At 40.3% G+C, this 26207-nt stretch overlaps 1 protein-coding gene across 3 annotated transcripts in view; it reads left to right on the top strand.

Moving 5' to 3' along the window:
• Positions 1 to 26207, top strand: part of LOC121917434 (ankyrin repeat domain-containing protein 29) — a 54967-nt gene that overhangs the window by 9443 nt on the left and 19317 nt on the right. For 2 of the 3 annotated variants that reach the window (XM_042443399.1, XM_042443398.1), the window contains exons 3-8: positions 206 to 282; positions 7291 to 7423; positions 15209 to 15319; positions 16490 to 16588; positions 19498 to 19596; positions 23490 to 23588. In XM_042443399.1, the coding sequence (XP_042299333.1) occupies positions 7370 to 7423; positions 15209 to 15319; positions 16490 to 16588; positions 19498 to 19596; positions 23490 to 23588 (462 nt within the window). In that variant the 5' untranslated portion in view covers positions 206 to 282; positions 7291 to 7369. Of the gene's footprint in view, positions 1 to 205; positions 283 to 7290; positions 7424 to 15208; positions 15320 to 16489; positions 16589 to 17120; positions 17221 to 19497; positions 19597 to 23489; positions 23589 to 26207 lie in introns of those variants that run through there. The other variant, XM_042443400.1, reaches the window with a different exon arrangement.

Below are 26207 nucleotides of genomic sequence, written 5' to 3'. Positions count from 1 at the left end.
GTCTAGTACCAAAAGTAGGATGATTCTGTATATTAGTTGCTGGCAAACATAAAAAGGAGACAGGTGTTGAACCCAAGTGGGCTTCCCATAGGCAAGTGGTTGGCTACTGTTTGAACATGGTCCTATACTACATATGTATATGGTCTGATCCAGAATGACACTTCCTATGTTCTTAACCTAAGTGACCCATTTCCTGTCCATATAGGAGAGGAGTGAAGATTGTGTGACTCTCAAGATTCTGCAAGATTATCAGTCTCAGCAGCCCTAGCCAGCAAGTAAATGGTGAGGATGGTAGGATATGCCATGTAACAAGGTCTAAGAACATTTCCTATACCTACTGTAAAATGACTCACAGTTATCTAATTATTGGATCTCAAATAATGTGAATTGAATCTTAACATTATCCTTTCATTGTGGCATATGAGGAATATACCTGGTCTATATCAGTTTTTCATAAAATACAGAATATGGGTTGTGCCACTTCATATACTAATCAGGGCCAGTGTCAGTGTTACTTACCTGGCTACTTGAACCCACTAATGACAGTGGGCATCCCTCTTAACAATATTTTCCTCTGGTCCAATGCTGGAAAATGGGAAATGTACACATTTCGGCAAAACTCTTCTTCACAAGTTAATCCTTCTGTTTCTCTTTTTCTGTTGTTGTAGCATTTAATGCTAAATCAATTTAATCCAAAGAAACATGTCAGCGGAACAAATTAAAAAGTCTTTTTTACAACAACATGGTTTAACATATGTTTTGTTCCACAAGAAAACCAGAGTACATCCCCCATTTTCCAGAATTCCATTGTGTTCTTTCCCTTCAACTCTTCCCTCTGGTCCAATGACCTGAGCCAGACAGTATGATACTCATTCCCAATGTGTGCTCCCAATAATTGCTTTCAAAAATCTCATCTGTTCTCTAGCTCCATCAGCTTTTTATACCGTGTGTGTGTGTGTGTGTGTGTGTGTGTGTGTGTGTGTGTAATTCTGATCTGAAAGTATTGCTCTTCCAGTGGCTAAGATCCAGTGTCTTTTTCTGCAGTTCCTGCATCTCCTATTTGTTTGCTTAGGGGCTATACAGATGGGTGGCATGCAGCTGCCCTTTTACTGGCTGGATCGGGGCCGCGGCAACCTCATGCCCCAATCCAGCCTCCGAAGAACGCAAAAAGGAGCTGCAAAAAGTGGCTCCTTTTTGTACCCTCCAAGAGTGCCATAGACACAGCAGCACAGCTTTATGATGCCCCTTCAGTGCTGCATCATGTGAGTGCAGTACTGGAGGGGTGTCATGATGGCGTGCACTGTGTAGACTGGCACGTGCTAAAATGGCACCCTAGGGGCGGAGTTAGCATGTCCAGTGTGTGGACGCTGAGCCCTAATTCCTCCCACAAGCCAGCACAAAGTGCTGATCTGTATAGGTCCTTACTTATATATTTTGTATCCCACCATTCTCCCAACAAGGGATCCAAGGCAGTTTACAACAAAGTTAACAACCAGATACAATTAAAAACCTAATGGTACAAAAGTTAAAAAACACAATTAAATATCATGTTAAAATGTCCATAATTTACAACAGTATAAAAATACAGTCAGTCCTTCGCTTTCACAGGGATCCGTTCTGGACCCCCCGCGAAAATGGAAACTCACAGATATTCAAGCCCCATAGGCTTTCATGTGTTCTCACCAGACTGGCCTGTGACAATAATGGGACTGTGAGAAAGCCCTTTGTTTAGGATGTTACAACATGGGCAGGCTTGTATAGGGAGATACAGACTGCATCCACACTGTGGAATTAATCCGGATTGATACCACTTTAACTGACATGGCTCACGGCTTTGGGATTCTGGAAACTGTAATGTTGTGAGACATTTAACCTTCTCTGCCAGAGAAGGCATTGAACTATGGCAGTTAAAGTGGTATCAAACTGGATTATTTCTGCTATGTGGATGCAGCCATGGCTTTTCAGATAATCTGGACTAAACCACACATACCTTATTTGTCTTGCTGAGAGCTAAACTGCACTACCTTAGAAAAAGAACATCTCCTGTACCAAATATTCTCCTGTCCACTGATTATATTATCATGTCTCAGTAATAATGTCAATGTATTGTTATTTGTTGACAGCTGTCCCAACCTTCAGTTGGTTTCACCTTTACTTGACTGATAGGAAAGCTGATTTTTAAATACAAACAACACAAATACATACATGATTGGACTTGCATTACAGTACTTTTATGTGTCCATAAAAGTACCACTAGATTTAAAAACTGATGCAAGAATTATCTACTTATTAAATATTTCAAGATTATCAACACCTAATTAAGATAGTACATTAAATTGTTTTGCATACATAATCTTGTGCATGCTTGAGATTAATATCCATAATAGCTGTAAAATACAATGGAGTCATCATAGATAGTGATCACAGCTAACTCATTAGTCAGAGTATTGGCTCAGTAAGCTCCTACCAAACAAGGAGAGAAAAGTAGTAAAAGCAAAGAGACAGGCTCAACACAAAACATTAATGTTCTTGCACAAATCAATGGTGCACACATGTCCTGGGAACAGGAATTGTCACTTCATATTTAAAATGGATATACCAATACTGAAAAATTACAAAGAAATGCAAACATACTATTGGGATTACAAAGCAGATGCTATATGTGAAGAGGTTAAAACGCCTGGAATTTTCAGAAGAAAAAATGGTAAGACAGAGTTCTGTTTATTTTGAATAATATAAGGAGAAAACTCACATTTATTTTGTAATGATTTTATGCATCACATACAGTAATAATTTTTCTTCATGCAGTATACAACTTTGTTGTTGTGTGCCTTCAAGTCATGTTCAACTTAAGGCAACCCTAAGACATGGTTTTCATGGGGTTTTCTTAAACACCTTGAAGGATCCATATCCCACTGGATCTTGAAAGTGAAGCAGAGTCAGGTGTGGTTAATAGTTGCAAGGGAAACTGCAAAGGAATATCATGTGATGTAGGTTATATTTCAGACAAAGATAATATCAAACCACCTCTTGAATAAAGGTAAGGGTATTCCCTGTCATGTTTGATCATAGGGGGTAGTGCTCATCTCCGTTACTAAGCTGAAAAGCCAGCATTGTCAGAGACTACTCTGTGATCATGTGGCCAGCAAGATTGTACAGAATGCCGTTTACCTTCCCACTGGAGTGGTACCTATTTATCTGCTTGCATTTGCATGCTTTCAAACTGCTAGTTTGGTAGAAGCTGGGACTAGTGATGGGAGCTCGCCCCATCATGCGGCACCCGGGCCTCGAACTGCTAACCTTGCAATCAACAGAGTCAGTGTCTTAACCACCTGAGCCACTGCATACTCCCTCCTTAATACTCCCTCCCTAAAAGAAATCAGTGAAATTCATGGGGTTGCCATACTCCAGCAGAAGACCTGAAGGCTCTTTCAGAATTTATAGAACCCACCCACAAAACTCAGTGCTACAAAATAAGTGAGGATCGTATACTATGAAAAGTTTGTTAAAGGACTAATTTTATGCAAGATTGGGATACAATTAATTGGGATACAAGCAACAATTGTTGTGTGCTTTCAAGTTCTTTCCAATTTATGGTGACCCTAAAACAAACCTATCACAGGTTTTTCTTGGCAAGATTTGTTCAGAAGGGGTTTGCTTTTGCCTTCCTCTGAGGCTGAGAGACCGTGACTTGCTCAAGGTCACCCAGTGGGTTTCCACGGTCAAGCCAGGATTTGAAGCATGGTCTCCAGAGTTGTAGTCCAACACTCAAACCACTACATCATGCTGGCTCTCATACATTCACAGACTAGATGGAAAAGAAATGCACCATAGATCACATGGCTCCGTTATTGACTTTGGCTCATGTACATTTACTGTCAAGTATGCAATACTTGCAAGACAAGTTGTGAAGTTAAGAAGACTACTTAATTTAACCCCTAGAGAAAGCTATTCTGTTGATAGTGCATCTAATCAATGAAGAAGAATCTTTTAAATAATAATAATAATAATAGGTTTTATTTATATACCGCCCAATCACTGGGAATCCGAGCGGTTTACAATAGAGGGGATAACAGACAGTTCCCTGCCTAGGGGCTTACAATCTAAAAGACACGACACAAAAGGAGAAGGGAATGGTGAGGGGGGGAGGGAATCAGGTCCAGCATTCTTCTCTCCCTCTGAGGCCTGGACCAAGGCAGATGGACCGGAGGGAGGGCTCTTCTTCTTCAGGCTAGCCCCTGATGGTACTGGGCCAGCCTTCTCTCTCCCTCAGAGGCCGAACTATGACAGTTAGGGAGGGAGGAGTCTCTGTCTTCAGGCCAGCCCCTGATGGTACTGGGCCAGCCTTCTCTCTCCCTCAGAGGCCGAAAGATGACAGTTAGGGAGGGAGGAGCCTCCTTCTTCAGGCTAGCCCCTGATGGAACTGGGCCAGCCTTCTCTCTCCCTCAGAGGCACACGATTAAACTATTATTCTATTCACAACTGTCATTAAGTCTAGTTAACTGTTGTTGAGGTAAAAATAACAGGAAACACTGAGTAGCTGTCATCTGCAAAATATATGCTGCAACATTCTGCTGAGAATTACATTTGAAGCTCCTTGATTTAAAATAGCATCTCTAACTAAAACCTATCAGAAAAGTATTTAATACTCTTGTGAATAATGTCAAGAACACATACATGTTGTTCTAAGAGATGTGTTTCTCAGAGTACATCTAATGCTGGGTTGCTTTGCTAGAGAGGGGGACACATGATAGTAGGAGGAAGAGAATAGCAAGCTGCAGGAAAAGAGATTCCACCTCAACATTAGGAGGAACTTCCTGACAATAAGGGCTGTTCGACAGTGGAACAAACTCCCTTGGAGTGTAGTGGCATCTCCTTCCTTAGAGGTCTTTAAGCAGAGGCTGCATGGTCATCTGTCGGGGATGTTTTGATTTAGATTTCCTGCATGGCAAGGGGGTTGGACTGGATGGCCCTTGCGGTCTCTTCCACTCTTTGATTCAATGATTAATGAAAAAGCATGTCATCACACTGTCCTTTATTTATTTCCTGATTTTCTGCCAAAAATGGCAGTTATGGCATCATGTTCCTGATGCCCTAATACAGTACAGATTTTAGATTTAAAAAAATGTTTAACATGGCTGCCTTGGCTTTTTAAAAATACTGCCCATACAGAGTTGTCTGTTTTCATTATGCTTCCTTGATCTCTAGTTGTCAAATCTTGGGCAGGAAAGAGAGGAATAATGATTACACAAAGCCACTAAATAGCACACACATGGCTTCCTATTTCACATATGAATGTTAGTATGTTCATACTGTATATAAAATCTGTATATACTGTATATACTGCAATCCTGTATTTGGGATTAAGCCACACTGAACAAAATGGCACTTGTTACTGATTACACTGTTAAAATGATGTCAGTCAGGAGTGAGAATTGTGCAGCTTTCCAGATATTGTTGACCTACAACTCTCATCAGCTCTAGTCAGCAGAGGCAATGATGAGGCATGCTTCCAGATGTCATACTGTCATCCATCCTTTATTTATACCCTTTCTTTCTTCTACGCTAGGACTAATTCAACATCTGGAGGGCCTTATGATTCCCTTTTTCCTCTTCCCACCTTAATGAGATCTGTGCCCTGCTGACCTCTTAAGCAACTACTAACTCAACCAGTTTTATTTGGTATTGGAACCAAAAGATCCTAGTGAATGTTTTAAAAGCTGTTGCTGTAAGTTATGCATATAGACTTCTGATCTGTATTTCAAACCTGCATTCCCTTGGTAAAACTGTAAGAATCTATGGCTATACCAAATAAAACTGGCTGATTGCAAAGTAAAAGCCAGACCATATCAAAACAGCTGAATATTTTGATTGCTCAGTCTATATGGAGTGTTGACCTAAGAAATTCATGAAGATCCAGAATTATGCTTTTGTGCCATGATAGCATAATGAGAAGCAACTCATTTTTACAGTGCACCATATGAACAAGGATCATACAGTCGGCACTCCTTATCCATGATTTTTTTATCCATGGATTCAAGCATCCACAGCTTGAAAATATCCCAAAAAGGTATAAATTCTGTATAGCAAACCTTAATTTTCCATTTTATAGAAGGAACATCATTTTGCTATGACATTGTATTTAATGGGACAACAGCCTCAGATTAGTTGTTTTGCCTTCTACTGTGAATTCAGGAATTGGCTTGCTCTAAAATCTATACATCTTTTTAGTAGTCCATGGCATCCATAGTACTCTCCTCCAGAACCATATTTCAAATTAGTTTTCTTCACTGTGCAGCTTTTGCATCCATACCTAGAAATCATAAATATTAATATGGCTTAGATGCATTTGACTTTGGTATTTCATGAAGTGTCTTTACACTTAAGGATCTTATCTAGTTCTTTCACAGCTGCCTTTCCAAGTCTTGGCTTTCTTCGGATATATATATATATATATTTACTAAAATCTCCATTTCAATTAATGACTGAACTAAAGTACAGAAAATCTTTAGCTCTTTCAATGTTCATTACTCACCTTAAAGTTAAGTAAATAAATTGTGATAATTATTTTTGTTTTCTAGTATTAGTATTCAACTGTACCTCTGCTTTTGAACTTTCTTCTCTAGCTGTCATCAGTAGTTGTTTCAAGTCTTTGTTATTGTCTGTTCCTAACAGGGTGTCATATGCTGCAGCCCCTTTGAGAGTAACTGAAAGAAGGAAATTGGCAGCATGAGCTTTCATAGACTTCAGTCTACTTTCTCAGGGGCATTTGGAAATGCACCTGAGGAAGTAGACTGAAGCCGACGAAAGCTCATGCTGTCAATTTCTTTCTTTCAGTTAGTCTCAAAGGGGCCACAACATGTTTCTCTCTCTGTATGTGTGTATGCATATATGTGTGCTCTGAAATCACCCCCCTCCCAAAGTGCGTCTGCTGGGGAGCGACCAAAAGAGTGCCAGCCTGGCAGCGAGCAAGAGAGGATGCTTCCTTAACGAGGGGCTGTGTGCCAGTGCATCCTCCCTGGCAAGGCTCTGGCTCTAGCTTTGCAGGAGACCACCGTGGACGCAATGAGGACCAGAGAGCAGGCGGCAGACAGACCGAGGAGGAGGAGGAGGAGGAGGAAGAGGAAGCTTCTGGCTGCAGACAGGCAAAGCTTGGCAGGCTGGCACCCTGGCACCCAGCCGCGGAGCTTCCGCGGGCGCGGTCCTGCTTCCACCGCCTGCAGCGAGGCGCTGCTGTGCGCAAGGCCAGCCAGCCCCTGACCGCCTCTTTCTTCCTCTCTTGCAACTCAGGCTTTGCAGGGAGGAGGAGGAAGAGTAGGGACCACCAGAGAGGGATGCGGATCCTCCCTTGGATGGGGCTGAGGAAGGCATGAGCTTCCAGGAGGAAGAGGAGGAGGAAGGCCAGCTCAAGATGTCCTTCAAGGTAAGCTCTGCTGCCTCCATCCTCAGCTACTGCGGCTGTTACAATGCAGAAGATGCAGCCAGGCCTGGGCCAGAAAAGCTGCATCCACATTGCAGCCATAATCCGTTTTGACACCCTTTAATTCCATGCTCTGGCATTCTGGGAATTGCAGTTGGTTGTGCTCCGCTCTGGTACCACAACCAGCTGCAATTCCCAGAATGCCAGAGCATGGTGTCAAGGGGTGTCAAAACGGATTATGGCTGCAATGTGGATCATCAGCACAGACCAAGGATGACTCCAGTGTTACTAAAAAGCAGCAGCACCAGTGTGGGTGCATTGGGAGAGACATTGGTCCATGCTGAAGAGATAGTTGATGTTAACTCTGGTTGGAACAACTCTGGGGATCCCCCAAAGCAATTTGCAGCAAAAATAAGACAGACCTAAAAGCAGTATAATTAGCCTCAAGGTAATAGACAGATTGAAACATCACTTCTGCACATCTAAAAACTGCTAAAATGAATTGACAGTGGCTGCTGTTTGCCAAAATGAAGAAGTGAGAAACTAGTTTGCACTCCCTCCAAAGGATGTGGTGCCACATCCAAAAAAGCCTCTTTCCCCAATGCCTTTGTGGTTTGCCTTTCATTGGGCTCCCCATCCTGCTATATGAATGTAAGAAGATGCCATGTACAGTAGGCCCTTGGTATCTTCTGGGGTTTGGTTCCAGGATCCCCTGTGGATACCAAAATATCTGGATGTTAAAATACCATTAAATACAATGGCATAGTAAAATGGTGTCCCTTATATAAAATGGCAAAATCAAGATTTGCTTTTCAGATTTTTTTTTAATATTTGTGGATAAAGAATCCATGGATACAGAGGGCCAACTGTATTATGGGAAGGGGGTGTGTCCACTTGAACTTCCCATATGTTGAAAGTATTAGTGAAGGAATATACGTGAAATGTAGGTGCATCACCATTTCTAACACACAGTCAATCCAGAACATTCCTCCTCTCATGTTCAGAAACTGTGCGTACACATAGGGCCCATTTTCTATGAGGGTGGTATGTGGTGTCACCCCACTATACATTATTTTGACATGTAAAGGGATTCAAAATGAATCTTCAACTTTGGCGTTTGCAATAAAGGGGCCCTCCAGATGTTGTGGCATTGCAGTAATTCCTTGTCATTGACTATACTGAGCAGGGCAGCTGGGAATTACAGTCAAACCGCATCTGGAAGGCCGTAAGATTTCTACCCCTGCCTTGTTAAGTGCAACTGTTATTTTGTTTAACTCTGTACTGGCTACTGAACTGATGATCTTGGTGGCTGGTAATGGTGGGCATTACTGCCAACCTATATAAATAATAATATAATAATATAATAAAAATTTTATTTCTATACCTCCCTTCTATATAATCAGGGCGGTGTACAACATTATAAAACATCCATACAACATGTTCAATTCAAAGAATTAAAATGCAACAATATAAAACATTAAAACAATCTAACCAGCTTGCCACTGCTGGCAGAGGGGGGGGGGGGGAACTAATTGGGGCATATGCCAGGGAATGCTAACCTGAACAGAAAAGTTTTAAGCCCCTTTTTAAACTGGGCCAGGGAGGTGGCCGAGCGGAGCTCATTGGGCAGAGAGTTCCAGAGGGTCGGGGCCGAGATGGTGAAGGCTCTCCTAGACGTAGAGGCTAGCCTGGCCCCTGGGACCCTCAATAACCGCTGCCCAGATGTTCTGAGAGAGCAGGGCGGATTGTATGGGGAGAGGTGGTCTTCAAGGTATCCTGGGCCCAAGCCATTTGGGGCTTTATAGGTAATAACCAGCACCTTGTATTGCGCCCGGGAGCGAATAGGCAGCCAGTGCAGGTCTTTGAGCACTGGTGTTATATGGCTGGCTCTGGATATGCCAGTAACCAGTCTGGCTGCCATATTTTGCACTAATTGTAGCTTCCGGGTATGGTACAAGGGCTGCCCCATGTAGAGCGCATTGCAGAAATCCAAACGAGAGGTTACCAGAGCGTGTACTACCGTTTCAAGGTGCCCTCGGTCCAGGAAGGGACGCAGCTGGCGAATCAGCCGAAGCTGATAACAGGTGCTCCTGACCGTCGCATCCACCTGAGCTGTAAGGTGGAGGGACGAGTCAAGGAGCACCCCCAGACTGCGCACGGAGTCCTTCATGGGAAGCGTGATCCCATTCAGGACGGGTGGAATCACCGCCATCCCTGGACCGGGGGAACCTATCACGAGCACCTCCGTTTTCTCTGGGTTCAGACTGAGTCGGTTTTCCCTCATCCAGCCCATTACCGACTCCAGACAGGCCACGAGAGGAGAGATGCCATCCTCGGTCACTGCATCAGTCGGAGACATAGAGAAGACTATTTGGGTGTCATCAGTAAAGAAGCCCAGCCCATTGTCCTCTGCCTACAAAGAGGCCTGTGGCCTCACAGGAATGGAGACAGATTGGGTTGCAAGAGAGGCGTCCTTGTTGAGATGCAAATGGACTGTATATTTCCTGGACTTTGAAAATTTTCCACATAGCCAGAAGGAGGAGGAGCCAGCCTGCAAAAGATACCCACCCCATACCATCTTAACCAAGGACAAAAACAACAGAGTGCAGGCACCCTACTAACATCTGTAATTTTCCTCTTGTTTGTTTGTAACATCTTGCCTGATGAAGAATCCAGTGGAGTTTCAAAAGCTTGCAACAAGTATATTGTACATTTTGGTTAGCCATAAATGAAGACATTAGCTAGCCTTCCATATCCACCAATTCTTCCACCACAGGCTCAACCATCCACATCTTGAAAATATTTTAAAAATATAAAATTCCAAAAAACAAACCTTGATTTTGCCATTTTATATAAGGGACACCATTTTACTATGTCATTGTATTTAATGGAACTTGAGCATCCGTGGATTTTGGTATCCATGGGAGGTCTTGAAACCCAAACTCAGTGGATACCAAGGGCCCACTGTAGTTGTTGCTGGTTATTCATTTTTAAAAATGTCTTGATTCTGGGGCTCTGAATTCAAAATTAAAAGTTTCAGTGTATATAAATGTGATCCTGGTTCAAGAAAAAATAATTATATATAGCTCTGGAGAGAAAAATAAAGACAGTCTTGCTGTGTTGGGTTATTTATTGGGGAAAATAATTGAAGCTGAAATCCTGTATTCACTCATCTTTGACTTATTGAGCTCAGTTGGGCAAGCAGTCATGTATAAGATTTTTTAACCAGATTTTCATGGTAACAAACCCTACCAAACTCACTTTTGAGCAGACTTACAAAGAGAAACTTTTTGTTAGTCTGGGTCTTGTGCAGGCTGTGCAGATCACCTTATATCTCAGTGCTCTTGCAGACTAAACCATTATGGCACTATGATTCCACTTTAACTTCCATGGCTGCATCCTGTGGAGTTTGTAATTTGATAAGTCAGTAGAACTGTCAGTCTGAGAATTCCAAATACAGTTCCCTAAACTGCAGAAATCTAGATTTCAGAGGATGGAGCCGTGGCAGTTAAAGTGGAATCATAGTGCTATAATGGTGTAGTGTGAAAGGGCCCTCAATCAGTCAGTCAGTGAAGTGCATAATAGAGAGAGGAGGATTGTACAGCATATCTGAAAACAAGAGACAATGGAGACATTTGCTCATGGTTATGTAAACTGATATCTCATAATAAGAGCTGCTTGCTAATACTTCATATTTCTTTTTAGCAAGCACCTTATTATAGAACTTACTTTGTGTTCATTTTTAATGATTATGTGTTTTTATGAGTCTGGCTGTCTTGCAAAGAGACCTATTGCAATAGTATTTGCTAGAAAAAATTAATGAGTGATGAGAGATTTGAGAAGGGAGCTTTAATGGGCATTAATAGTCTGGATTGTCTTCTGTCTTGAAAATGTGATGCCCAGATGAGGCTGGGGAAAAGGCCACAAAAAGACAGCTAGTGGCAGAAAGTGGCAACCAGAGAGAGAGTTGTGAATTAGGTGAAGGTGAATCACTATCTGTCATGGGTTTCTTTCCCAAGAATATGGAGAATTTGTAGTTGTGCTCCCTGCCTTTGGGACTCTACTTGATTCTAATATATTTTGCTTCTGTACATATTTGTAAATAAACAGATTGTTCCTAGCATGTTAATCAGTCAATTAAATGTGTATGCATTTTGCTAATGAATAAAACAAAAGATATGCCTTAGTTTTACCCAGTGCTCATATGTGTCATGCCTAGTGCCACTGTAGAAGATGTAAACCTAGGGCAAGTCACACATAGCCTCAGAGGATGGCAATGGCAAACCCCCTCTGAAGAAGCTTGCCAAGAAAGCCCCATGATAAATTTGCCTTAGGATTGCCATAAGTCAGAAATGACTTGAAGGTACACAAAAACAACAACAAATGCCTGCTTTCCTTTATGAAATACAAGTGTGGCATTCCTTTTCTGAGCTGATGTCTGATCTATAGTATTATTTCCCCCCAGAAATGGTTTTCTGATTAATCATGGAGGATATCTTTTTAATCAATTAAAAGTGCTAAATCAGTTAATCGAACCTATTGAACAAGTAGATGCTTCCCAGTTTGCTACAATTAATGTTCTGTTTCAATATTCTAAATTTATTATTTTCTTTCCCTTAAATCTCTCCCTCCCCCCCCCCCCCCACTTCTTTTCAGTCAGCATTCAGATTCATTTTTTGGCTTTTTACCAATATGTGGTGGAGGGTTAGCCCAGTTTTCTTTGCTCTTTTTTCCTGCTTTTGTTTTTGTTTTTGATTTTATTTTTATGTTCCCATTTGTCTTCGCACTGAAATCAGAGTGAAGGATGAGGCTGATGTAAGGAATGGACCTTCAGTGTCCTCTCTCACCCCTAGACTGATCCCATTTCAAAGCCTAGCACTTCCTACCAGCAGTGCACTTATGCACACAGACTTTTCCACAGGTATTATTACCTGGTCCACTGAGGAAAATGCACTCCTAAGCATAGCAGCAAAGAAGGGCTGCCATGAGCTGGCCTGGGTGGGAATTGAGAGAGTTGTAGTCCCAAAAAGTAATTTTTCCAAGCTCTGAGCTGCCTCATCCTAACCCACTCCCCCCTAGCTAGTAGATACGGAAGTTAGTGTTTTCAATATAAACACTTTGCATTCAGATTCGTCACACTTTGTCTAACAACAGCAACTACCTTTCTCTCTCTCCATACTTTTTAATGGGTGACCTTTATTTTGATGAATATTTATTAGTATTCCTTGTGCAGAGAACACAGTGATTAAAAAGGGCTGCCTCCTTTCCTATTTTGCAATGTCATTGCATCCAGGCTGAAACATTTTGATGCATCAATGTCACTTCTCTTCTATCATTTTAATAAATCTCTTAAGATAATAATTAAGCTAAAAAAATGTCTCAGTGATCTCTCAGAATACATTTATTGTAGAAAATAACTTCACATCTAGAATAACTTCTTTCAGGACTGAGGAGGAAGTTTGATTCTGTAACCATACCACCACCATCAGTGCAATTATACAAACTCTACACAGGAAGATGTTGGTAAGGTGTGCACTATATTGGATATTTTGGACATAGTGTATAATGGATTAAAACAAACACACACAAAAAGATTACTATAAAAAATTTTTGTGGGTTTTTTGAGCTATGTGGCCATGTTCCTAAAAACCCACAAAACACTATGGATGCCAGCTGGCCATGAAAGCCTTCAACTTCACATTACTATAAAAACATTAAGACAACAGTGAGTGACTGGTATTCATTAGTCAGGAAATGCATTTTTGAAAAGAAAAATCTTTAACAGAGACTAAAAGCATGGAAGCGTGGGTAGATCCCTAGCTTCAGTTGGAAGAAGGGTATTCTGCAGGAGGATAGCTAGTGCACCAGGAGTGAGCAACTGTTGGGACTGGGGGGGTTGAATTGTAGGGCCGTCCCCCTGCTATCAAGGGGGGAAATGCCCTCCAAAATGTCCACAAATGCCCCTTATGGATTGTAGGGGGGAATTCTGGCACATTTTGTTGTCCTCTATGGGTCACTAGGTTCAAGAGGGTGTGTTGTTTTTTAAGCTCAGGAACATTACTTCCTCTTTAGGGGAAAAGGTCCTCCAAAATGTCCCTACCCAACTTCCCTAATGCATGTAAAGTTAAATTTTGTCAGATTTTTTATTATCTCTGGGCCATTTTAGACCCAGAGGTCACTTCCCATTTGGAAAAATTATCTTGGGTCTAAAAATGGCAATTTTTTTCCAACAGCCCCTGTGAGGAAATTTGGCCCTAAAAGAAGTACATACATCATATATCCCTGCAATCACCCTCAAGTTAGTAGAAGGGGAAATTCTATTTGTCAGGTCCCATGTTGGGTACAGAGTTAGGCCACCAATGGCTATTAAGTGGAAGAGTATAGAATGGCAAGGGTGCACTTTATATAGCCCTTGGCTATTTCCATTGCAGCCTGCAGTGTTTGTATGGAAATGCTGTCCCTGGCTCATAGCAGTGGAAAACAGTGATCTTGATGGAGATTTCTGAGGACTAGCACCTTCAGTGATTTGAGACTGCTGTTTTCCTGTCCTGTGCAGTGGTGAAAAAACAGCCATCTCAGGAGTGATTGCTGGGAGAAAGGCTTTTTCACACACACACAAACACACACACACGCAGAGTGATATCTTTAGATATCCGTGGACACACACATAAAGTTTAACTTTCCCATCTCTGTTTTCTGTCAGATGTATGTGTGACATAGGGAATCTTTGTCTCTCTCTGTATGTGAATGTGTTTATTTGTACCGTATTATAAATGCACATGTGTAGGGCTCCTGGTTCCTCAGGGCCAAAAAGGTGATCTACCCCTTGAGATACATTTTGTATTCCTAGTTCCTTCCTCTAATGGACTGCTATCATCCTGCCTACAACTCTATTTTAGGTAGATCTTGAGAAATTTACTTTTTGTACTGCAGCTCTCAAAATCCCCTAGCCACCATGGCCCCTGGCTATGCTATTTTGGGAAAGCTATAGTCTCCAGAAGTAATTTCCCCCCAAGTTGCTGTTTTAACCAGTGCTTTGGTGTGGTGTATCTTCTTTTGGTCTATTGGCACAGCAGGATTTCAGTCGAATCCTATGGCCTACTAAATAATGGATCTCACATGTAAGATTGACCTGCTGTCTGCTTTTGGGCTTGTCTGACAGTGGTCTGATTCCTGTAAGTTCTGGTGTATTAATTAGTGCTTGGGCAAAAAATTAGTGAGCAAGGGGGAAAAAAACCCAGGTTGGCTAGGTGTATAATGTTTCTAGAGACTGAAATAATGTTCACTTTTCTGTTAGCACTGGACTTGCCCAAAACACTAGTGTAATATACTGTTCTTCATTAGAAAGGTGGGGTGTGATTTGGAATAATGTTTCTTTGGGGGGTGTGTGTGTTATGTTCACCAAGGCCTGTTACAGACAGCCAAAATAAAGCTGCTTCGAATCACAGTGGAGGTATGGTGTTTCAATGATGTATGCGTCCTAAGAGCCCAGAAGCCACACCAAAGCCACGCTCCGGGCTGGAGCGTGGCTTTGGTGCGACTTCTGGACTCATAGGACGCATGCATCATTGAAACACCATACCTCCACTGTGACTCAAAGCAGCTTTATTTTGGCTGTCTGTAACAGGCCCATAATACTATTAAAAGTGGCTGTTAAAAGCAAAGGATGCTTGTAAATTTAAAACAGCAACACTCTCACTTAGGTTTCACAGATGCCAGACTTGCTTGTATGTAGTAATCTGAAACAGATTTTCAATGGCTTTTTTTGTCTTTTGTTTTTGCTAACAGAAGGAGACACCACTGGCAAATGCTACTTTTTGGGCTGCAAGGAAAGGAAACTTGGCCCTCCTACAGCTGTTGCTGAATAGTGGCCGTGTTGATGTGGACTGCAAAGACAGTGTAAGGATCCTGTTCATGCATGACTAGAACATATAGTTTATAATTGTTAATTGTTGTATTTTTATGATATGATGTATGTTTTACTTGCTGTTGTACACCGCTGTGATCCCTGGAATAGTGGTATAGAAATAAATTAAATTATTAAATTATTATTATAATAATAATTTCCCTTTTTCTGCTCTGGTGGAGGATTACTTAATTGCATTACTTGGTTGCATTAATTTCAATATCAAAGTTTAGAATCAATATCAATTTCAAAATCAAAACTGAATTTTGTTGAAATATGACATAGTACACATTGCATGGACATTGCATGATTGACACTGTATCTTATTTTTCTTTTTATTTCCACTTTTTATTGGCAGTCTTGATTAAGCTTAATGCACCAATAATAAAATGAAAGGGGAGGGTGGGAAACTAACGCATTGCAGGGCACTAAAAGATTTTTGGTCAGGCCCTTGGAATGCAAGCTTGGTTTAAATTTCCATATGCTAATAGACACTGACACATTTGAGAACTGATCCAGGGCCCTGAGTAATAGATATGGAGGCCATGGGCCCTAGCAGCATCCCGGAAGTGAGAAGAAAGAATTCTGGATGTACAAATAAAAGAAACAAGAAAACAAAGGATTTAAAAGTTGCTGGGAAGGTATTTTTATCGAGGTCACAAGGGGAAGTAGATATATCCCTTTGCCCTTTCACTAGTTCCTGGCTGCCTATAACTTTCCAAGCCCTGCTTCCCACTATTAACTATAAATGGGGCATTTTAAAGGCACAATTTGTGGTCACAGGTTTTACTCCATGGCTAATGGCAGCATGAAAGGTGAGACTGTTAAGAAGGAAATGCAATAGAAGGCCGAAGGTTTAGATGACTCTCTATGCTCCAGAACCTCAGTCCAAATCTACCATCACTCTGTGACTTTTTTAACAAGGAAAAACTAAAGTGTTCTAGTCACTGAACCCCAACATTAGTTTTTTAAATGCTACTTTCTTTGGAATGAGCATGTATAGTTAAATTGCAGATTACACTGATCTGTGATTGCACAACAATTACTATAATAAAGTGTCCATATACAAACTGCAGCCAGTTAAGGCAATGAGGTAGCATGGCTTGTTTTGTTTTAATATACTTATTTAAGATAATAACTTGTATTTCTTTATTTCTATCTAGCTTGGTTCAACAGCTCTTATGGTAGCATCGTACTATGGCCACAAAGAATGTGTGCGAGAATTGGTACTACAAGGAGCCGATATTAATCTTCAAAGAGAGGTACAATGAGATCCTGCATTTAAAGGACTGCAAAGGAGAATGTCCTGGATTCAACTAGCCAAAATATGAGTCAGACATTTAAGACCGAATATTACATTGTGGGAACTCTGTGGATATATTTCAAGGCAGTCTGTTGTTTGTATCCAGTGGTTGTCATCTGCTTACGGGACGCTAATGGAAGATTACTCCATCTATCAGTGGGATGAGAAGAGATGGGATTTTGCTGATAGTGCACCAGTCTGCTCTATAGGATTGAGAAACTCTTTGGGAAGGGACAGGAAGAATTGCCTCCGTCCCCATTCTACTTACACATTGGAGGAAAGAGTTTTGTGTAAGCAGAGGGAAACCATTGGATAAAACCCACTTACTGTACAAGCAGTTGTCAAGTTTGGGTTCTTGATGGTAGATATAACTGACAAAAGACACCAAGAGAGTAGTTTTAATGGGCTGTTATAGTGTGGCTGATAACAGAATACAGTTAATAAGTATGAATGGTGGAAATGATATTTTGAATTTCCTTTGGTTCTTGCAGTTGGAATATCAGCCTTCTGCTGCAGAGTTTCACACACTCTTGGCAGGTTTCTGTACACTCTGAAGGAACCATTGCATCATTCATTTATAAAATTACACAGGTACATGCAGACACAATCTTAGTTGGAGATAATTTTTCCCATATTGATGCTTTTAATTACCCACTTTTAATTATGCTGTTTCATAACTGCATCTTAAATGCTAGTCTGAAAGGGATAAATTCTTATTATATATGTATTATTATTATTATTATTATTATTATTATTATTATTAACCCTTATTTTAACGTATCATGTTTGTATGCACCATTTTCACTTTCAACTACACTTCGAAAGGATACCAAGTATCATCTTGTCCAACCCTCTGCCTGTATAGGAATCCATAACAAAAATATGCCTAACAGAAGACCATCCAAACTGTCTTTAAGAACAGCTTTCAGCGTTGTTGTTTTAAAAGTTGGTTATTTGTAGTAAGATCACCAAATCTTTTTAGGTGTAGCTCCTTTGCTTTTCAATAGCTGTGTGAAAGGCAGAAATGCCATCTCATGTTAATAACTGCATTTCCGAGCTGGAAGATATTTAACACATTAAACTGATAACATTCAGAATCCACAAGACAGTGATAACTTTCTTTGACCAACCAAACTGCACAAAATACATGATGCAAACTTTTAGAGTTCGATTAACTTCTTCATCAGGCAAAAGTGTTACAAATCATGCAGGAGAAAAACGGCGGGATGACAATGTTAGTCAGAGGTTTGCATTTTTGTCAAGATGTTGTAGCTTTGTTCTTTGGAGAGATATCTGTGCAAACAGGTCCCTCCTTATTCTGGCCATGTGGCACTGGGAACAAAGCATTCCTGAGTCCAGGAGATAAAATTTGAATTCTACTAGCAATGCAAAAAAGTACTTCTTTCGGGATCCCAGATGTCTCCATCCTTTTGAGGTCACAGGCCACTTTGCTAGACAGAGAACAATGAATCTCTCAAGAAAAACCTCCATCGTTTTGTATTAGGAAAATTTTAGGTGGTTTTTTAATAAAACATGCCAAATGTATGCCAAATTTAAAAAATAAATTAAAATGTTTTACCATTTCTTGGAGGTAGAAAGCCAAATATTAAAGTCCCAGATGATTGGCTTGTTCTGCATGCTGTGTTAAATACATACTGTGAAAATTAAGACACTTTTCTGTTTCATTCTAGTGTAAACCTGCATGGCCCTAAAATGGCTTGGGTACATCATAGTTTAGAGCAATTTGTTTTCTTTTAAGCATCCCCCCCCCGGTTGTTTGTGTGTACATTTTAAAATAAAAGTCAGATTTGAAATAGGGGCCATGTGCACTTACTCTAGATTGAAACATATAAGATTTTAAATTGCATATAGCTGTTTATTGTATAGTTTAGTCCTGAGTTTGCCCTTAGAGGCATGCCTTCAAGTTTACAGATTCTCTGAATTTTTGGCAAATTGTGCTTAAGAAAGCCTGAGGGCAGGGGATGAAGAGTCCATATTAGAGGAGCCAGTTCAATGCTTTGTTTCCTTGAACAGAGGCTTTGGAGTTTATCACATGGGACAGATCATGTACAGAAACAAATTTTTAAAATCTAGGAAAAAAACACAAACCAGGTTGATTTTCAGACACATAAGGGTTAATAAGCAATAACGCAACGTTAACCCAAATGGAAAGACTACAAAGCCCGCTCCTTTTTCCTTTCAAGATTTTCTGAAAGTAAAAAGGAGCAGGTTTTGTCTACTTTCTGTTCGGGTTAATGTTGTGTTAATGCTCATTAACCCTTATGTTTGAAAATCAATCCGCTTTTGTGGGTTTTGTGCACTTTCTGTTGGGGTTAACTCCTGACGTGATAATCTGCGGGGGTTTTCCAGTTTAAATTCAGATTCTGCATGGGATCTGTCCGATGTGATAAACTCCTTTGTATGGTATCCCTCATAGTTACATGACATAAATTTTACTAGTTTACTCTATCATCATACCTCCTTTCTAAGAGAAATGGCATTTGTTAAATATTCTACAAAATCTGGTATTTGCTGGCAACCTGTGGTCTGACTCAGGGAGGCTATCTCATCCTGCCTCTGTGGAATGGGTTGTCCTTTCTTTGTTGGACCATTGGCCATTCCTGATTCTGTCACTCCAAAAGGCACATAAATCTTGCTGGAAAGAAGGTGATAGTATAGCATAATTTGAAGCAGATCTGTTTGAGAGTACCTTTATTATCAAGTGATTGCTTCAAGAGCTAAGAATTAGAGTTTACCTACATTTCAGGCAGAACCTATCTGTTATAAAAAGCAGTTTATATTTAATCTGAATGAAATGTATCCACACATCTAACATAATAAATGGACTTCTGTTTCTTTTATTTTCAGACTGGTGCCACTGCCCTATTCTTCGCAGCACAACAAGGCCACAATGATATTGTGAAGCTACTCTTTGAGTTTGGAGCTTCCACAGAGTTTAAAACCAAAGTAAGAGGTTATGCTTAGCTGAATGGTGAATACAGGCAGGCAGACAGGCAGCACAGTTGTTCTGCTATGAAACTTGGCACAGAGAACAAGCAAGAGGCCCCTGGAATAATTTCTTCTCTTGCCATGCAGTTCTCTGGCAGGACATTAAGTCAGTCCTAGTTTTTATTGCTGAGTTTTCATTGTTTGAGTGCAGCTCTGTTTTCTTTAATGTTTGTTCTTTGATTTGGAACTGAGCCTGTAAAGGTTACTTTTTTGGACTATAACTCCCAGACCCCAAGTAGCTGAGGGATTCCTGGAACTGTAGTCCAAAAAAAAAAAAAATGAAAAACCAAACCCCAACACAAAACAAAACACCTTCTTAAAGCTTTTTCATCTGGAAAGAGCATAGCCAAAGCTGACTAGATTGATGGTTCAGTTTTATGCTACTTAATGGGGAGAAATTAAGAAGCAAACTTAAACATGAAAAGAAAAGGATTCTCTTCTTTAGTGTCAGGTTGTCAGTGTTTGGAATCCACTGCTTCAGGCATTCAGGCAGCTGAACTTTAAAAGGATGCTGTCATTTCATGTTTAACATGACAGGAATTGCTACTGTACACCTGGTGGGATAAGACTAAATAACTTGTGTGCTTTAGGCTTATGAGATAACAGTGTCCTGAAGACATTAAGCCTTTCCTTAATGGCATTCAGTGCCACCTGCACAGTTACTTGAGGCCAAAACTGTAGCTATGGATTTTCATAATTTGCCTAGCATAAAAATGCACATGACAGATGCAGTATGTGAACCTTCCCAGCCTCTCACCTCCATGAATCTTGGAACTACAATTTCCATCATCCCAAGACAGCACAGCCCATGGTCATGGAATCAGAATGAGAATGCCAGGCGAGATCCATCAAATTGCCAGTTTAGACAGCTTTAAAAAAACTGTCAAGACAGATCTCTTCCGGCAGGCCTTTCCTGAATAAAAGTGCCCAGCCACAGAATGACTGCTCCCCACATCATGTATCAGCCCACCACTCTGTCCTCGCTGTATTTTATTGTGTTTTTAATAGATGTTTTAATTGTAATTTGTTTAATCCTGTTTTAAGGGGGGGAATTTGGGACATAAATTTGTAAATGTGGATTTTAACATGTTGTAGCCGCTTTGTCACAGAAAAGCGGGATATAAATAAAAGTTTTATTTTATTTATTATTATTTATTATTTTAACGCCTGTGGCATGCAATTATCCCTTTTGGGCCTTCTCTTTCATTGAACTAAAGGGAAGACATTGCTCTGGAAACTCTGTTCCTTCCACTTTGCCTTTATTACTCAATTGCAGGAAGGACAATTTGGAGGCACTTGTGGCTAGTTTCCTCTTCTGGAACCTGCTGCAGGCTTCACTGCTGTTGTATCACCACAGAAAATTGTTGACACACTGGAAATGTTGTTTTAAACCAAGCAGGAAATGGTTGTTTTAAAGGGATCTTTGTGGATTGCCACTGAATTTTGGTTTGGGTCTGCAGAGACAGCCTTGTGGTGACTTGAAGTGACATATCACTTTTGGTTCACCACAGTGCAGTCCGAAGGTCATCCACCCCTGCCTTAGAGCAATGGATAAAAAGCAATTTAAAAAAATAGACAAATGAGAAGCATACATTACAATTTTTTGATGCTTAAAATAAGATGAAATGGTAACTCAAACTAGTTGCTATCAGCTAAAGTACACGTTGGCACATATGGAAACTCAATGATAATTCAGGCTTATAGCAGAATGCACTTGATAGTAGCAGAATCTATCATTCTATCATTTGATGACCTGAAAGAGCTGATGACTAATACAGACTAGTCAGTCTGAATAACACAGCATCCATTGTACAGTTTCTGCCTTTGTTTTCTGGAAGGGCCCTGCATGCTTCATCACAACATGGTTCTTTCTTGCACTGTGATTATGCAAATACTACTTCTCTGATTTGCTGATCTGCAGTTCTGCTAGTACTGATTTAGTTTCTCAAAATTTCCAGCATGTTTGCCAGCAGCAGCAATGTTTCCTTAGCTTCTAATGCCCTACAGATGTAGCCAGAGTTGTTCCAAAATTAACATGAGTGTCAAATTATCCCCTCCTGCCTGGCAGAAATACTTGAAAAAAGTGCTAACATCATTAGCAATGTGGAACACCTTTGCTAACAGGGCTGTTTGTTACATTACATTTTATATGAGGACAAGTGAACTGTATGTGCCAATAACAATTAGAATTTATTTGTTATTCTTTTCTGCCAGAGCCTGATTCAAATATGGTGAGGTCCTCAGCCATGTCAAGCCATTACCAAAGCCTGAGTGTTATCCTAACAGTTATGTGAAATTTAACATTTAGGAATAGTGAAGAGGTACTTAGATGCCCTTCATAATCTGGGGCCCCAGCACACAGCTCATTTAGTATCCTGAAATCTACTTCATCTGTACCTATAACATTTCAGCTGGAAAAGAGGGACCAAATGTGTCTGTCATTACACAAAACTGATCCTTGTACATAATCCATGTACTTACTTTCATGTTTAAAATTATATTTTTGCACGTAGGGAAATTCACAGCAGATTCACATCACGAATTCACAGCAAAATGTACTTGTTGAGCTTGAAAAACAAAACAAAGAGAGGGAATTGAGGGAGATTCTTCTGTAAGGTTAACAAATCAATGGCTTTGGGGGCACTATGGCAATTGGGTACCATTACAATTAATGTCATGGAGCTTAGTAACCATGATGTTTTATGCTCTGCAGTGTTCTGCAATATACCTCTTTGAAAATGAGGAGCAGACTAGACATGATGGTAGCCTCAGTTTTTAAAAATCAAGTCAGTTCCAAATATATGTGGAGTTAAAAGCCCAGTTTAAGAAGCAAAAGAGACAGGTAGGTGAGGGGTACTGAATCCACATTCACAACTCATCTTGTAGCAACCTCCTCATTTCAGTTTTCCCTGATGCAGACTCCAGTATCAGCTGTGAGCCCTACTAAATTTTGCCTTGAATCCCATTTTGGGAGAAAGGCAGGATATAAATCAAATAAATAGATAGATTTCAGGGAAGTATGCTGCAGGTTCAGTTTCTCCTACCTGTGCTCTGTGTCTGTTCTACTTCTCACCTTCTGCTATAGGCCTTATTTAAAGACATAGTTTGGCCAGGCTCTGGCTAGTTTAGCCTTAAATGAGAATGGTGAAAGCCAAATTTCTGTTAGAGTAGATATTACTGGGATGTAACAACATCCATCATCCCTCACTACTAGCTCTACTAACTAGGGTACATGATAGTTGCAGTCTAATAGTATCTGGAGAGCCTTGTGTTTCATACTTCAGAAGAAGGAAGAAAAGAGCAAGGCAGAGCCTTCTTCTTTAAAAAGACATCTGGATAAAAATCCATTTATGGAGAATATTGCTGGAAATGATCAGCGGTAGCTGTTTAAAAGCAAGGAGAGGAAAGACAAGATCCAAGGGAAATTTATGAATAAGACATGGAAAATAACATGGCAGTGTTACATTTTGGAGCTACAGCTTCCAGAATCCCCTAGGCATCATGGTGCATGATGATGTGGAATGGAAGGTTCTGGAAGTTGTAGATGAAAAGTTGTCATAGAAGTCTGGACTAAATAGAGCATGGTGGGATTAAAAACAAAGCAAAGTCCCCCTGGCCCCTTCATTAAAATCTTTTTTTTTAACTGAACAGGGAAAAATAAGTGTGTGTGTGCATGTGTGTTTATATATACGTCTTTTGTCAGGGGTGGTGGTGATTTGTTCCCATTCCTTATGAACTCAGTGCTAAGAAATGTTCTGCACTTGCTGTTCTCTGAAACCTTTGTCTTTTTTTTCCATCCGTTGAGCCTTTTCCCCACAGTTTTTAATTTGTTTTTTCCTTCTTCCTTCCAGGATGGAGGCACTGCTTTGTTAGCTGCTTGCCAATATGGGCACATGAGAGTAGTGGAAACCTTATTGAAACATGGAGCCAACATCCACGATCAGCTTTACGTGAGTTTATTTAAAGTTTGCATTCATGATACAGACCTCTTTTCTTTGAAAGATAGAGTGACTTTCAAGGTTTCCATCTCTTCTTATTTTCCTGAGAAAATCAAACACTAGACTAAATAGTTGCAATGCAGATTTACATATTGTAAGTTGGTGGCTGAAAAACCTCTGAGAGTGGTCTGTAAAATCACAGAGCTACAAGGAACGGCAAAAGTTTATGCTTTAAAACCTCTCAGGTACAAGATCCCCCTACTTTCCAAGGCATTCTGGGCTACGCCACTGAGTGACATCTCACATGTTGTACAGAACAGGGTAGTAAATTTTTAGATTATCTATCTCATGATTATCTGTGGGAGCTGTATTTTTGAATAGTCCAGTTCTTTGTTTGTGACTCCATACCTATGTATCTGTCAGTACACCCCACTGAAATGAGTGAGATTTACTGCTTGGGTAAACTTACATATGTTATAAAGCTATTCTAAACCAGCAGTATTGAATGCTGGGAGCTTTCTTTGTGATGGAGTATTCTTTTTAAATGGTGCAGTCTCATACTCTCCAACTTTGTTATGTATAGTACAGTGGGCACTTTCCATCCCCTTATGTATGGGGAAAATGTGAAAGCTCAAGTCCCATATTATCCAGTGGATGGTGATGTGTGCACCCATTTGCATGCACACCTTTAGAGAATAGGGGTGGCGATCTGTGAATGCTCAGATCTGTACATGGGAAGCCCCATGCCTATCGCTATGCCTGCATGTCACAGCCAACCATTGCTTCCCAGGTATATGATAATCATATGTGACTTGAGGCAGATCTATAAACTAGTAAGGGTATGCATTTGAGCAGATCTGTATAATATCCTGAAACAGAAATAATATTACACATTATTTCAATTTATTTCCTATATACCTTGACCAACACTGTGATTTCTGTGCTAAAAATAACGCAAGTTTTGTATGTCAAAGAAAGCCATGTTAAACAATCCAAACAAATCTCTGAAGATGCCGGCCACAGTTGCCAGTGAAATGTCAGGAATAAACTCTGCTAGAACATGGTCACATAGCCCAACCCCCCCCCCCCCCCCAAAAAAAATCCAAAAAAATGCAAGTTCAGTATACTTCCAGTCATTTGGATGATTCTGCTTTTGCTCAGTAGCTCAAGAGAGGAAAGCTAACTATCCCCACCCAGATCATTTTGTTAGGTCTGCACCTTTGTTCTACATAGGGTTGCTGCTGTTCGAGGAAGCATTTCACCCTCCCTGACGTGAGCATTTATGTGCATCATTCAAAGATTTCCTCCAAGTGACACACAAAATGTTGGTGGTAACAAAACAATCAGAAGATCCAGGAAGTGGCTGGAGAGGAAAAGAAGTATGCAGCTGGTCTTCCCTTGAGCACTGGTTCCATAGCCACTGATGAGCTTGGACCACTTGGACCATTGATAATCCAGCCCTGGTTGAAGCAAATAAGCTGCAAATGCCATTTCTTCTGAACATGTGTATTATGATTCCATCGGTTATACTGTACTGGTTGCTGTATTCTGTATACTTGAAGTATCTGAATAATTTTTAAAGGTAGCTCCCATATAAAGTGCATTACAGTAATCTAAACAGAAGGTTGTGAGAGCACAAAACATCATAGCCAGACTATCCTTTTCCAAGGAATTTCATAGCCAGCAAACTAAATGAAGTTGGTAAAAAAATCTTGAGTGTCAAAACTAGATAAAAGAATACTCTCAAATTATGCTTTTTGACCTACTGATATCTTATTCTATATCCTCTGATGACCCCACCCAGTGACTTTATGTATATATTTAAAGGCATGGGGTATATGCCTGACAGTTGTGAGAATAGTTCAGATAATGTGGAATTGAACAGAAGTGTAGAGTGCTATGTTGCAAAACTGACTCTTTGTATCCCTTTCAACATCCAACCATTCTCTACTTAGATGTCATGGTTGATGGTATTGAAAGCTGTTGGGCACATATGCCATACATGCCACAAATAGCACAAATTATTCATTATGGCAACCAAGCCCATACCTAGGGCAGGAGCATCATTGTGGGGTTGCAGGGGGTGCAGGCCACTCCAGGTGACCCCAAACATCTGCGTTTGGGTAGAAACAGGCTATGGTGTTCACCAGCAACCCTTTAAAATGCTGAAGAGATGGTGTGAATGGGAGGAGAAAGGAGAGGCCGCAGGCTTTTTAAAAAATAATTTTTTACAAGTTTCAAAAGTTTTCAAAAAATTAAAATGTTTATTCTTTTAAGATTTTCTTTAAAAACATCACATCTTACCAAATTTTAATTTTAACCACACAAAATACACGTAAATGCATTTAGGCTGTGTGTATGCTATTGTAATTTAAAGATATCATTTTAATTTTGCTAGGTTTTTTTATGTCACAACTATTGGCATTACTTTCAGTGTTATACGGGAATTACAATTTATAAGTAACATTAGTACAAAAACATTATTAAGGATTTTGTATGGTGTGGTATAGGAGGAGGTCAATGTTGGGAGTGACACCAACCCTAGTGACACCACTGATCTAGGGCTGAATCCAGATGGTAATAGAAAATTTACTTCTTCAAAAAGTGCATCTCAAAGATTGTGCCCCAAAT

This window comes from Sceloporus undulatus, unplaced genomic scaffold, assembly GCF_019175285.1.
Source record: "Sceloporus undulatus isolate JIND9_A2432 ecotype Alabama unplaced genomic scaffold, SceUnd_v1.1 scaffold_18, whole genome shotgun sequence".
Lineage (NCBI taxonomy): Eukaryota > Metazoa > Chordata > Lepidosauria > Squamata > Phrynosomatidae > Sceloporus > Sceloporus undulatus.
This window is presented reverse-complemented; position numbering and strand designations above follow the sequence as displayed.